This window comes from Fusarium poae, chromosome 1 (genome assembly GCF_019609905.1).
Source record: "Fusarium poae strain DAOMC 252244 chromosome 1, whole genome shotgun sequence".
In the NCBI taxonomy this organism is placed as follows: Eukaryota; Fungi; Ascomycota; class Sordariomycetes; order Hypocreales; family Nectriaceae; genus Fusarium; species Fusarium poae.
The window spans coordinates 10,317,219-10,330,601 of record NC_058399.1 but is presented as its reverse complement, the minus strand read 5'-3'; the positions used below and the strand labels follow the sequence as shown (position 1 = coordinate 10,330,601).

General features: G+C 49.4%; 5 protein-coding genes across 5 annotated transcripts; 2 read left to right on the top strand and 3 right to left on the bottom strand.

Moving 5' to 3' along the window:
- Positions 1–301: 301 nt before the first annotated feature.
- Positions 302–2,692, bottom strand: FPOAC1_003331 (uncharacterized protein; the record flags this gene model as incomplete). Its single annotated transcript, XM_044847898.1, has 2 exons — positions 302–2,293; positions 2,345–2,692. The coding sequence occupies 2 exons, from the start codon at positions 2,690–2,692 to the stop codon at positions 302–304; spliced, it is 2,340 nt and encodes a 779-aa protein (XP_044713814.1).
- Positions 2,693–3,638: 946 nt separating this feature from the next.
- Positions 3,639–5,139, bottom strand: FPOAC1_003330 (uncharacterized protein; the record flags this gene model as incomplete). The annotated part of the gene is made up of 2 exons (XM_044847897.1): positions 3,639–4,127; positions 4,180–5,139. The coding sequence occupies 2 exons, from the start codon at positions 5,137–5,139 to the stop codon at positions 3,639–3,641; spliced, it is 1,449 nt and encodes a 482-aa protein (XP_044713813.1).
- Positions 5,140–6,401: 1,262 nt separating this feature from the next.
- FPOAC1_003329 (uncharacterized protein) lies at positions 6,402–8,114 on the top strand (the record flags this gene model as incomplete). Its single annotated transcript, XM_044847896.1, has 1 exon — positions 6,402–8,114. One exon carries the CDS (start codon positions 6,402–6,404, stop codon positions 8,112–8,114), a length of 1,713 nt encoding a protein of 570 aa, XP_044713812.1.
- Positions 8,115–8,408: 294 nt separating this feature from the next.
- Positions 8,409–9,438, bottom strand: NUO24 (NADH:ubiquinone oxidoreductase 24; the record flags this gene model as incomplete). Its single annotated transcript, XM_044847895.1, has 3 exons — positions 8,409–8,777; positions 8,909–9,199; positions 9,316–9,438. 3 exons carry the CDS (start codon positions 9,436–9,438, stop codon positions 8,409–8,411), a joined length of 783 nt encoding a protein of 260 aa, XP_044713811.1.
- A 2,043-nt stretch (positions 9,439–11,481) lies between these two features.
- Positions 11,482–13,316, top strand: FPOAC1_003327 (uncharacterized protein; the record flags this gene model as incomplete). The annotated part of the gene is made up of 3 exons (XM_044847894.1): positions 11,482–12,084; positions 12,142–13,161; positions 13,233–13,316. 3 exons carry the CDS (start codon positions 11,482–11,484, stop codon positions 13,314–13,316), a joined length of 1,707 nt encoding a protein of 568 aa, XP_044713810.1.
- Positions 13,317–13,383: the final 67 nt, after the last annotated feature.

Here is a 13,383-nt window from a genome sequence, read left to right as displayed (position 1 = left end):
CCCTGAAAAGGATCGAGTGATTGAAAAGGGTACATACGGTTAGTCGATAATTCTTTGCCCGACAGCGGCGTTTTGAATACGAACTATGAATACGGATACAACTAATAGGCGGCCTTGGCAGACTCGTCAACTCCCTGCGAAACCCATGCTGGATGCCTCTATGTTACAGCAGTGTTCACGTATTTCTCCATCTCCTCTTTCAGAGTGACGATCAAAGCACAAGCAGAAGCACAGATCCCGTTGGTAACTCCTGGTCTTTTAGTCATGAAATTAGCGGTATGTAGTGTTTGCTCTCGAGCCATTATAGTAGGTTCAGCAACTCCTCTACATAGCGGCGTGTATCAACACCGATGCCTTGAGCGAGCTTGCCTGCGCCCTCGGTAGCATCAGTACGGAAGCCGACGTGGTCACTTGCACGGCGGATGAGGAATATCTCCTTGGCAACATCCGGGTGGCGTGAGTCAGGACCAGAATACTTTCTCTCATCTTCTTCGAGAGCGGCGTCGTGTTCCGAATCTGCACCAGCACCGCCTTCTTGGATGGTTGAGAGATTATTACTTGTCGAACCGTCCTCCAAGCGATCGAGCAGGCGTGTCCAGACGATCCACCAACCACGACTGGACTTTTCAGTGCGCTCGAGGGCAGTTGCACGGGACCGAGTATTGACATAGAGATTTACAAGGTGGAGATGAGTGTTGAGAGCATCGGCACGAGTCCAAGAATCCGAATCATCATATGTATCGGGAATGTTGGGTATGGATGTGTGAACGGTCAATGAAACAGGGTCCCAGACCAGATCATAGATACTGTTGGTCAAGTTACTGCTGCTAGAGCCATTGTCGAGACCAGGTCGCTCGGGACGATATCTCGTTGAGAGGAGAAGAGGTTTGCGGAGAGGAGCCAGTTGATGATGCAGGGAGCGATATAAAGAGTCCATGGCGAGGGAGTCGGTTCGTAGGTTGAACAAAAAGGTAAACATAAACGGCCGGTTGACATAAACAACAACGCGCAGCTTCATGGATTTGTTGAGGTCATGTGAATCATAGCCAGGTATCATATTCCCAACCACCTGGGATTGAATAAGAGCACTGGCAGGGTGTTCAAAGTCACGCACTGTTATGGCCTCTGGTCTATCCAAAGCCTCACTCTCAAGCTCAATATTGACGGTTCGCAAGACAGTCCGGGAATTGTGTTCTCCGTCACCAGCATCGTCAGAGCTTGCACTATCAGATCCGCTGTACTCCTGGTCTATTTCACCCTTGAGCCCAATAAGATAATGGCCAACAGCCTCATACGAGGGTGTGCGCTCTGTCAAGTTCGGCCGAGTGGTCTTGGGTGTATCTTGAGCAGGCTTGTCGTTCTGCTTGGTGCTGTCTGGTTGATTAGGAGTTGTGTCACCACTAGCACCAACGCCTCCAGGCAAAGACCAATAAGTACCATATCCCAATTTCAGATAGCTGACCATCTTATCAAGCGTGCCATCTTCAGGTGTTTGTTCTTGTGGCTGGTCTTTGCTAGCAGAATCATCTGCGGTCGTCTGCTCTGTCGAAGTATCGGCGGGTTCACCAGCTGTTGTTGCTTGTGTTTGTTCCTGGGTAGCTTGATGTGATGCACGATCAGCCGCCCTTCTTCTCTTTGCGCGCCGGACGGATGTTGGACTCTCGATGATCCCGTAAGCGTGATCCCCCCAAGTATACAGATCCTCCATCCAGTGTGTCACATCTCTCAGTGATTTTCTAGATAAAGCACCTGTTCCCAAGAAAATGGCACCGTCGTCAGGACCCGGTTCTCTTCCCGTTCCGAGCCACTGTTCGGGGTCACCGTAAGGATCGTTGGGAGGAGGCGATTCAGGGTTGTAGTCTCCGAATTTGGAGACAACAAGATCGACAAGCCCTTCTATGTTCCCGACGAGTCCCTCGAGTACTGCTCGTTCACCACTGCCACGATCTTCCTCTCCTACACCAACTCCCAGTTCACCAGAGGATGCGATAGGGATACCACCAAAGATGTCACGGGCCGGGTTTCCATGCATCATGACATTCCATGTGGAGAGGTATAAGTCCCAGTAACGGCTCAGTATTGTGATAAACTTGGTTCGCCTATTGCGAACAAAGAGGGCGCTCAGTGAAGAGTCATGATGCATGAGGAAAATGCTATGGGCCCGTAGGAGATCGCGTAACAAAAGACTCGCGGGTTTCATCTCGCGACTAGAGTATTCGTATCGTTCTTGGGCGGCCTCGCCCTTCTTCGTAGCGAGCCGAGGAGGGAGTGGTAGTTTGGTCAAGTCGATGCTCTAGTAATTCTGGTAAGCAGAGAGTCGAATTAAAGGGTTCGCATATCTTACTGCAAGAATCCACCATCCAGGTTCGAGTTCATGAAGCACAACTCTTGACTTTTCAGTGTCGATAGTGTCTACCGTCGAACCGCTGGCGAAACCGCGACTGAAGCTGGCCATGCCCTGGGCAAGACCAATCTGTCGCAAACGTTCATTGCGCTCCTCGGGGGAAATATTTTGGGTGAGTTGACCACGAGTACGTCGTCGCTTGTTATGCGAGGCCTTGGTGGTAACAGAGGCATAGTAAACAATTTGGTCCTCGATGGTCTCATCGGTGTTGCCAAGGGTGGGGTTAAAGATGGCAAGAAAGCCAAGCTGAGCGGGCACAACTGTCCCTGGTGCTGAAGAAGCAGCCATTCTCTGAACCTTTGGAACGTCCCGTATACTGTCGTTCCGCTGGTTTGTGATGACCTGAAGGCCTTGGGCTGTCGAAGTTTTGGGTTGCGCCGGGCTGTTAAACGACTAGTTTCGTCACTGTTAAATAATACTGACGTAGATCGGCGATCGCAACGTAACGGTCTGCCTCCAATGAAGCTCCCAATAACGTCTCAGCGCCTCAAAATAACGGGCGCGGATGATGATACATGGAAATGTAAAATGGAAAAGAGATGTAGGAATGAGGGGAAGAAGAGAGGAGATGTTGTCTCTTTTTTTGTACGTAGGCAGGTAAAGAGAGAGAGAGAGATAGAGAAACAGCCAGGCCTAGACCTCTAATAGATGCAGACAGCCTGAGTACCTGAGTACCACCTACCTTACAGGTATGGAGGTTGTTTGCTTTGCTGTCTGTTCAATATCGGAGGTAATCCCCCGCTGTGGCAGCCATTGGGCAAGCTCAACGTGTGGGTGGAAGTGGAACTGAAACTGAGGGAAAGTGTGATGACAACGATCGAGATTCGAAATTCCATCTCAATCTGAATTCGGCTGTCCCGAGAAGTTGGTACAAGGACGTCCAAGCAGACAATTCGACTGCCTATCTATAGCGCGTTCAAGGCCAACGTAGCAAGCAAGGATTGGCATGCACTTGGAGTCGATCTCGATTCAATTGTGCAGAAATATTGCCCCGCCAATTCTCGAACATCAGATCAACATGCAGAATTCCCTGTTTTTTTCTGGTATGCCATGTTCCAGAATTACCCTATTCTTTCGACAATGCCGTAGTGCTAGAACAATACCCATGAATTAGACCATCTTAGGTTAACACCATACTGTCCCCGGATTCATTTGCAAGTAAGCCACCAACCAACCAATCAGCCAACTCCAAAATTACAATTCATCCTTCATCCTCGGTAGGTGGCCCATTCATTCATTGCCCATCAACCGACTCGTTTTTCTCGCCTCGCCCAAAAACAAATTGTCTTTTCTTGGCCATGGCATACGCCTCACTCATGCGCTCTCGCTGGTCTTTCAATACTTGCAACGCAGACCTTGTTTGCTCTTCGGCTTCCATGCTATCAGTCCTGGGAAACCCCCATCTCTTGCGCTCCCTCCTCTGGCTACGGTCAAAGCTCGAAAACTCGGCCCATATAAAATAGAGAATAAACGTGACAAGTGTCAATGGAATCGTGATAGCCCAGTATAGCCTAAATTGTGGTGTAGCCGGAATCCCAATGCCGTGTCCCTCGGCGTTGTCCCAGTCAAACAGGTCAGTCGAGAAGAGTGCAGAGATGAAGCTGCCTGGCAAGAAGAACATGGTAACAAAAGCCAATGTCTTCATGGAAGCAGCATCACGAAGAGTAGATATTGAAATGATGGAGTTGGATAGACTGTAGTTTTCCGATATCAAGTTGTTCAGCTGATCATACTTTGTTAGCTTGCTGGTTTCCCAATTCTCATGGCTGACATACCACATCGATCTGGATCTGAACTCTTTTCAACGTGTATTCGCGGTCCATAGCCTGCATAGCGAGCCGCCTCTGGAGAACCCCGACGTGATGCTCCATAAGTCCATCTGCCACAGGCGTTGTACTTCCCCCCAAACGCAGTTGTTCCTGAGTAAATTCGAGCAGTTTCTGCACCGTCTTATCTTTCCTTTCTGTACTTGCCAAACGGACGGCAAAGCCACTCATCTTCGCACTGAGCGGGCCCAGCTCACCTGCTGCGATATGTTTTCGCTTTGTCTTGAAATCAGAGTATCCTGTCCGTGCCTCTATCTCCTGAATGCCCGGCTTCATATTGTTCTGCGTTATCTCGATTTCTCCATGAAACATAAACGAAAACAGGAACGCAGGGAATAGTGCGTGGCTTGCAGTATTGAGCTGCCATTTGCTCTTGCTCTTGAGAAGCGTCTTCAAGCCTTCCTGCTCCTTGTCACCGGCTAGAATCATACCACAAGTGACACGAGGGCGTGAAGCTGGTGATTTAAAAGAGGTACATGACCATATAGACGCAAGTTTGGGCGCGTAACAGAAACTGTAAGCTCGTTGGGTGGTATCAGGCTTGACGACTTCAGGAAACGCAACCACACCAGCAACGCAGCTTGAGAAGTAGCTGTAGGCGAGGCCAAGGCCGAACTTTTCTAGTATTTGATCCTTGGCATCTTCTGGTAGCTCAACACGATTTTCTTCAAGAATAAATTTAGGCCAGACAAATCGAAGAATTAGTGATTCAGGGCCTGTTGTTCCTTTTCTTGTTTCTGTGGCCAGCCATAACGCGGTCTCGGGTACAGTGACGATCCCTTCATGGTAGTCAACAATTCCAGTGGCATCATTGCACCAGAGTTCGCTGTAATTGAAGGATAGGATGTCGCGAGAGTGTTTAAGACGTCGAGTGTTGAACTCGGCGATCTTGTGGTATATCTCATCCATGGGTGTAGAGCGTTCGCGTCGCAGGCTAGTGGCTCGGCGTTTGAGAAGGAAGCTGGGAGGCTAAATAGAAGCGATGATATGCGTACTATACAGATGATTCCAAGGCGTTTTTAACTTGGAGACGTTATACTATGAAGACATGATCATGAGAACGACAGACCGGCTGAGGCTGAAGACATTTATTTATCGAAATTGTAATGGCGAACCAAATTGACTGACGCCGCCTCAGCTGCCCCTTCCCAACTTCTGAGAGAGGTAACCAACAGTTTGGGCCAACAATAACCGCCCGAGACGAACCCTTGCTTGACTGGAACTGAGATATCACATCATGATTTAATACCTACAATTATAACAAGCCGGGAATTTTGTTGAACTATTTTATTTATTATTTTCGTCGCTCCCAAGACGAAAACTTTCAGTTCAATTGTTTTGGTACAAGCTATAAGCCACCACTGTAAAACGCTCCGGAGCTGAAGCACTAATCTGCACACAGCCTGAATGTCAGCTTCGTGTTCACTGCCACTGACTGTATCAGCCCCCCCCCGTAATGAGTGTCACAAAGCACTGCATTCTGCTTCGAGGATTAATGACCACAATACGTAAGATCAAGAGACTTTGTCTTAATGGTACAAGCGAATGCATGTTGAAAGCCAATCGCATCCAAATTGGCTGCAGATTTCTAACGGTATAGACCCTTAAATCTAACTTCTTTGTGGGTGGGTTTGAATTTCAATCCGCCCGGGCCGCTAGAACCGCCTGAGCTATGCATTAGAGCTTCCATACCCCGCAGGTCCCATCTTCAGCACTTGTCTCAATGCCCGTGCCACTGCCAGCTCATGCCCAGCCTCCACTGCCGAATGCAGATGAAGCTCAGAATCACATGCATTAATTAATCAAGCACATCAGACGAATTGACATAAGAAGATTGCGATAAGTCAACTGTCAAGGCCGTGTGAGGATGAGCCTTGCAGATGCCTAGTTGACCATGTCTTTCGGCATCCTTCAAATCTATAATTAACCAAAAAGACCCTTGTAAATAGACTCATTTAGGTGCCTACGTCATCCCTGGCCGTCATGGTTGTTCACAACCTAGCATCATCTCACCTCGTATGTCAGCTCCCCCGCCGCTGACCAGACTTCTTCCATTCTCTCTTCCTGCATCATCACAATCATTCAGCCCTGTCGCATTGTAGATCAACAATTTCAACACCAATTTCATCCATCTCCTATCTACCCAGGCCCTTTGGCCCAGAACCACCATCATGGAATCCTTCGGTTTTCTGAAGCGTCGTACCACCGACCTCTTACAAAATGTGCAGCAAAACCTCCCTGCTATGCCTACCGTCCCTTCTATCCCCTCGGCGCCTTCTCCTCAGAAGAAGGCCTCCATTAAAGGAACATGGGAGCGCATTGATGCTCCCGGCGTCCCTCGCTCTTCTCACTCTCTCAACATCGTTCATGGTACCGCTTACATCTTTGGCGGAGAGGTCAGGCCGCGGGAGCCCGTCGACAATGATATGCATGTCGTGACCCTTCCCTGGTCCAGCGCAGGTGCCGATTACTTCAAAATCAAGGCAGTTCCTGTCAAACCAGACGAGCAGCCGAAGAAGGAGGAGACTCAGCCACCCGCTCAGCCAAAAGCCGAGGAACCAGCCGAGCCTGTCGCAAAGTCTGACGAAGAGGACATCGAAAAGAAGCTGGATGAGGTTTCCCTCGAAGAAGACTCCGACTCCTCGGACGAAGATGAAGATGAAGAAGAAGAGCAAGTAGAGAGCAAGTCGAAGGGCAAGGAACCCGCTGGCCCGGAGCGACTGGAATTGGGCAATGTCCCATCCCCACGAGTCGGCCATGCTACCGCTGTCATTGGTACTCGCATCTTCTTATTCGGTGGACGAGGGGGTCCTGACATGAAGCCTCTTGACGAGGCTGGTCGCGTTTGGGTCTTCGACACCCGATCTAATACATGGACATACCTGGACCCTGCGCCAGCTATTCCAGGTGGTAACATCGTGCCTCAGCCCGCCCCTCGAAGCTTCCATTCAGCCACTTCTATCGAGCGACCCCGAGATTTTGCTCCTGCGCGACCTAAGGAAGCTGCGACTTGGGGACAATGGGCTCTGGGCGATACCTCAAAGACGGGTATTCCTCAGGCCCCTATCGTTGGCAATGTAGCCGAAGAGGCCAGAGACGAAGAGTCGGATGGTTACGGCACCTTCTTCATCCATGCAGGATGCCTCGCCAGTGGTGAGCGAATCAATGATACTTGGGCTTTCAACGTTCGTGAGCGAACTTGGACTGAGCTTCCTGCTGCTCCTGGGCCTGCTCGGGGTGGCAGCGCCATCTGCGTAAGCAAGACCCGACTATACCGTTTTGGCGGTTTCGATGGCCAGAACGAGATTGGAGGTCAGCTTGACTTCCTACATCTGGAAGTCGAGAGTTTTGACGACCAGGGCACCAAGGGTGAGATCGCAGTTCGCGCCCGTGGCGGCTGGCAAACTATCCTTGCAAGTGACCCCAAGACGGATTCCACTGAGATTCACGCCGAACCAAACCAGGTCTGGCCTGAGCCTCGAAGCGTTGCATCCCTGGAGGCTATCACCTCAGGTGCTGGATATGAATACCTCGTTCTGACCATGGGCGAGCGTGACCCAAGTCCAGACGGTCATGAGGGTGCAGGCAAATTCCTGAGTGATGTTTGGGTGTACCAGGTGCCTCCTCTGGGTATGACTGCCGCCAGCGTTACTGCTGCCATGTGGCAAGCTGTCGGTCGCAAGACAGGCGAGGGCAAATGGACTCAGCTTGATCTCGTACCATATGACGATGATAACGATGACGATATGCCAGAGCCAAGAGGTTGGCTTGCCACTGCGCCCATGGGCGAACTTGAGGAGAGTGGTATTTTGATTTGGGGTGGTCTCGGCGAGGACAATGAAAGACTTGGTGATGGTTGGATCTTGCGAGTTGGCGATGCCTAGGCAAAAAAAATTGAGATCTCTGGGTTGGATATAGTGCTTTTTGGCGCAACATGTTTTTGGCGATCACCACAAATGGACGAATGGAAAAGAAAACGAAACCCTTATGTAGAACCGATACCTCGTGTAGTATGGATATTACCGTTAACGAGAACCACACGTTTCTATACCAGATATAGCATTTGACATGGTGTTATGTACAATTGTGGCTTCTTCCCACCCAGCACTTTTTGCCTCATTCACTCCAAAGCATTTCTTGCCTTATAACTAAAAAAGAGAGATAATAACGTGATAATTCTACAGATCCTTCCTTGTGGTCTCGGTTGACCAGGGCTCCGAGGTAAGGCTTGTCAAGCCAGCACTGTTCTCGCAGTCTTTTCGGCCGCTGAGAGGACCAGGCTTGGGGACATTAACAGTGGAAGGATCAGCGGCAGTGGCCTTAGATCGGAGGGCCTTGAGGAGGTCCTTGACAGAGGCGGGGGTAAGGTCCTCGTAGTAGTCATCGTTAATCTGGATCATGGGGGCGTTGACGCAGGCACCGAGGCATTCGACTTCGAGGATGGTAAAGAGACCGTCGGCAGTGGTCTGACCCTGCTCAATGCCGAGCTCCTCCTTGATGGCCTTGACGATAACGTCAGAGCCGCAGCCTCCAAGTTGGCAAGGGGTCTATGCTGTTGTTAGTCCAAACTATAATTTCGATTTCTGACTATCTTCAATGACGTCTATCCAGCATTGCCGCAATGCATTCGAGCAATTGTCGCCAAAGAAGATATGTCCGAGGTCGAAATAAAACATACCGTAGTGCAGATCTGAACAAAGTACTTGCCCACGGGGGTTCGGTTGTACATGGTGTAGAAAGAAGCGACCTCGTACACTCGCATGGGAGGCATCTCAAGAAGACGAGCAACCTCGTTCATGACACTAATGCTGGTGAAGCCGTGCTGGCGTTGGCCGAGGTCGAGCAGAGGCATGACAGCAGCCTTCTTGTACTGGGGAGGGTATCGCTTGAGGATCTCGGCAATGACGGTCTGGTTCTCTTCGCTGAATTTGAAGGGGATGTTGGGGTTGTTGTCCTCGGTGTTTCGATGCTGTCACACGCCATATGTCAGACTGGGGAACATGAAGCAATTGCGCTCTGAGGAAGAAGCGAGAGCCATATTTTCCCAGCAGGCGCAATTGGTAGCGCCAATTGAGGACTACTTACCACCATGAGAGTATCGCTTCGTCGGCTGGCTGTGAGGGAGAAGGCGGCGCGAGACTGAGGGCGGGCAGCCCGGCACGCCGGCCGGATGACGGAGCGGATGAGAGGAGTGAGCTTGCTCGCCATTGTGTGAATTATTTTTGTGGTTATTTTGAGAGCGAGCGAGGTGGGCGTCGTCGCGGGGTTGGGGAGGCTTGTGAGGCGATCGTGAGGTCGTCGGTTCCGGATCTTGTCAAAATGTCGCCGTCGTAGCGAGTATTACAATTCGACTTGGAGCTGCTTGCAAAATCAAGATTGATGATTGGTGTAGCCGACCCTAGGTTTAGCCGGTCGGGGGGTGGGGAGCCATGGAAAGTGAAGCTAGAAAAGATACGTATCGACTTGAATGTGGAGGAGTATGAGCTTCTTCCTCTCATTCTCTCTATTATATCCATTATTAAAACATTATTTTCTATTTCCAGGAATCAATCATCCTGGCTACCTATTCTGAATACTCAAATTAGATTTTCAGAGACTTATCAATATGAAGAACACATAACAGACTTAACCTGGACTACCATCATACTGCACTATTGCTGACAGCTTTGAACATATCAAGATGCTTACCATTATTGCCTCGTACTAGCCAAGCTCCATCGATGTCGATGAATTTCAGTTAGATGGATTTGAGTAACTGAAGCTCTGCAGTCATCCTTATCAAACGAACGTATACTTTATCAACACATCACATTTCGTCTCTTACACCAACGATAACAAAACACGCTATACAATCAAGCGAAGTCGGTGCCACTGCATATTCCTCTGTCCTTGTGCGCGATCTCTCATCTCATTCCTCTTGGTACACCTGATCATCAGCGATGTTGTGGCTCGCTATGTAGTTTCAATAGCCTAGCGTACCAAGCTGGCCGGGTCCAACTTGCAGCAAGACGATGCCCGGCGGCTGGATGATCAGCATGCATGTAAGAGATATTGGCAAACATTCGTAGCAGGAAACCAATTAGAAGCGGCCGTTTCTATAACACAAGCGGGATCCAACGCATCGATCTCCTTGATATCTACTCGTCGAGAAACCTACGCGAAAGCTTACTATTACTGAAATCATCTTTGTACATGATCCTTCACGTAGGACAAGCGAGACAATGCATCGTGCTCAACAACGAAATACCGATACAAGTGTTGCTTGACACTCGCTTCCTCACGTGCCAGAGCTAGACGACGGCGTACGTAGTCAATACAAGCTTAAAAGGGTCTTGATATTCAAGCTTCAATGCGGCAAGATACGAACCCGAGTCAAGGTAACCCTGCGGCGACGGCGCATGGAAACAGAACTTCCCGCTTTCTACCTCGGGAGGCACAATTGCATAATTCGGCTAGAGGCTTGTCTCCTGTTCTAAGACATGGAAAATGGATTGGGCGCCCAAGTTTCACAGACGGTCATGTCGTGGCTCTATATGCTTACGACACGGGACGGCCAACGAGTGCCCTGTGGTTGATACTTGGCGGGAACTGGCGCATACGGTCAACGAACAACAATGTTGATATCATTCGTTCCATGGTGGAGGCGAAGCTGAAAAGGTAGGAAGCCGGTGTTGTGATTACTGAGTTGTCCATCTACTAGATAAGATGAGGACCTAAATTTAGTCAAGCGCGGATTTATAGGTAAAGGCTGAGAATTGGAGTACAAACTGTTTAGTTGTATATATAATATCAAGCCCATTTCATCGACAATTCAGCCATGGTCATTACTGGATCAAATTGGTGTCATCTTTCCTTCTTTATGAGTTAAACTCATCCGGTTCACTCATCTCAAACATTGAATCTCGAGGGATCCTTGTCGTTAACTTGGAGCTAGTATCAATCTCAGCCCATTCATTCACCTTAGCTCCCTTTTAAAAGGCAGCCACTGAAAGAAGCACTCATATCTTTAAATGAACTACGGAAGGAGGTAGGTGGATGGCGCACCTCCTTCATAGGCTTTTCTTTCAGCTTGGCTTGGCTTAATATGCAATCACGACTCCTTTGAGTTGGTCTCGACTTGCACTCTCCTAACAAAGGAGAAACTTATTCCTTTCTTTTCCCACGGGTTTATCATCTATCTTCAACAACTACTAACCTCTACAGTACTGGCGCTTTGATTGGCATTTGACCAAGTTGTCAAGCGATTACAACATGCCAATTGAATCGCGATTCTCAGTTCAAGTTCCCAACTGCTCAATACAACAATGGATCTTTGGCTCATCTTCAGATCCATTGTCGGACAAGAAAGCCTTCATCGATGCTGATCATCCTCAAGACCGTTACTTCACTTACGACCAAACTCGGTTGCTTGCGAAGCGTATTGCTGTTGGTCTAATTGATAATGGCCTGAAACCAGGGGACCGTGTGCTTCTCTTTGCTCACAACAGTATCTTCTTCCCCATCATTGTAATGGGTATTTGGATGGCTGGAGGCATCTTCACTGGGGCAAATCCTGGTTATGTCGCTCGTGAATTGGCTCATCAACTAAAGGATAGCCAGGCAACATTCATCATTTCTGCCCACGGTGCTTTGGGGGTGGCACTGGACGCATCCTCTCAAGTTGGCATGGAGTCTTCTCAAGTCTTTGTGTTGGATTCGACGTGGCCAGATAATTCTATCGAGATACAACCCTCTGGGGGAAGCAGACACTGGACAGAACTCATCGCAGCCAAGTCAAGGGGTGAGAGTTTCGAATGGACTGAGCCAGAAGATTCCCAGGATTCAATCTGCAGCATCAATTACAGCTCAGGCACTGTATGTTAAATCTCACCATTCGACTTGTGATCAGAGAACTGTCTAACCTTTTCATAGACTGGAATACCGAAAGGCGTGGAGATCTCTCACTACAACCATGTCGCCAATAGTCGTGGCGTTACACTCTTCCATCAACTTCATCCAGAATTCGAGGCTCGACGAGATCGTGCCGCTGCTCTATGTTTCCTCCCGATGTATCATGCCTTTAGTCAAGGCTACTTCATCACCAGTTTCCCTTATGAGCGAGTTCCTGTCTACATCATGCCCTCCTTTGAGTTCCCTAAAATTCTCACTCACATCCAGACATTCCGAATCACAAAACTCTTAGCTGTCCCCCCTATCCTAGTTCTCATCTCAAAACATCCACTTGCACGCAGTGCGGACCTCAGTAGCATCGATATGATTGCATCTGGTGCTGCGCCCTTGGCGAGAGATACACAACGTGAAATAGCGGGTATGATACCCTTGGGTGAAGCCGTCGTTCGGCAGGGCTGGGGTATGACCGAAGCAACTTGTACTGCACTGTCGTGGGACCCTAACAAGGCCCCGAGCTCTGCAGCCGGCGAACTGACGCCGGATTCTCAAGCTAGACTGGTCGATATCGAGACTGGAGACGAAATCAACACTGCCAACACTCCTGGAGAATTATGGATCACGGGGCCCACGGTGACCCGCGGCTACTGGCGCAATCCTACTGCGACACAAGAGGCCTTTGTTGTCGACTCGGATGGTACTCAATGGCTTCGCACTGGAGACGTCGCTTATGTGGAGGAATATGCAAAGGGAACTCTTTTCCATATTGTGGATCGTGTCAAAGAACTGATCAAGGTCAAGGGCATGCAGGTTGCTCCTGCTGAACTCGAGTCCCTTCTTCTTGAAAGAGAAGATGTTGCCGATGCCGCTGTTGTAGGGGTCGTTATCAATGGCGAAGAGCTTCCACGCGCCTATATCGTCAAAACGCCGCTTGGAAAGAACACATCGAAACAGGATATTGCAGACTGGTTAGCGAGTCGCGTTGTCAAGTATAAGCGACTTCTGGGCGGTGTGGTCTTTGTTGATTCCATACCCAAAGTTCCTGTAAGTTATTCCAGTCCCCTTTTTGACTCTAAGGCGATGCATCTTCGAAGCTTACATACTGTTTTCAATAGTCAGGCAAGATTCTAAGAAAAGTACTTCGTGAGAGAGCAAAGCGCGAAGTTAGCAACGGCCTTGAGTTGCGCGCCAAGCTATAGGACAGCGGCGGCGATGGGTGCGCATGCTAATCTTTATCGATCACGATTCTCAATTTCACTACACCTG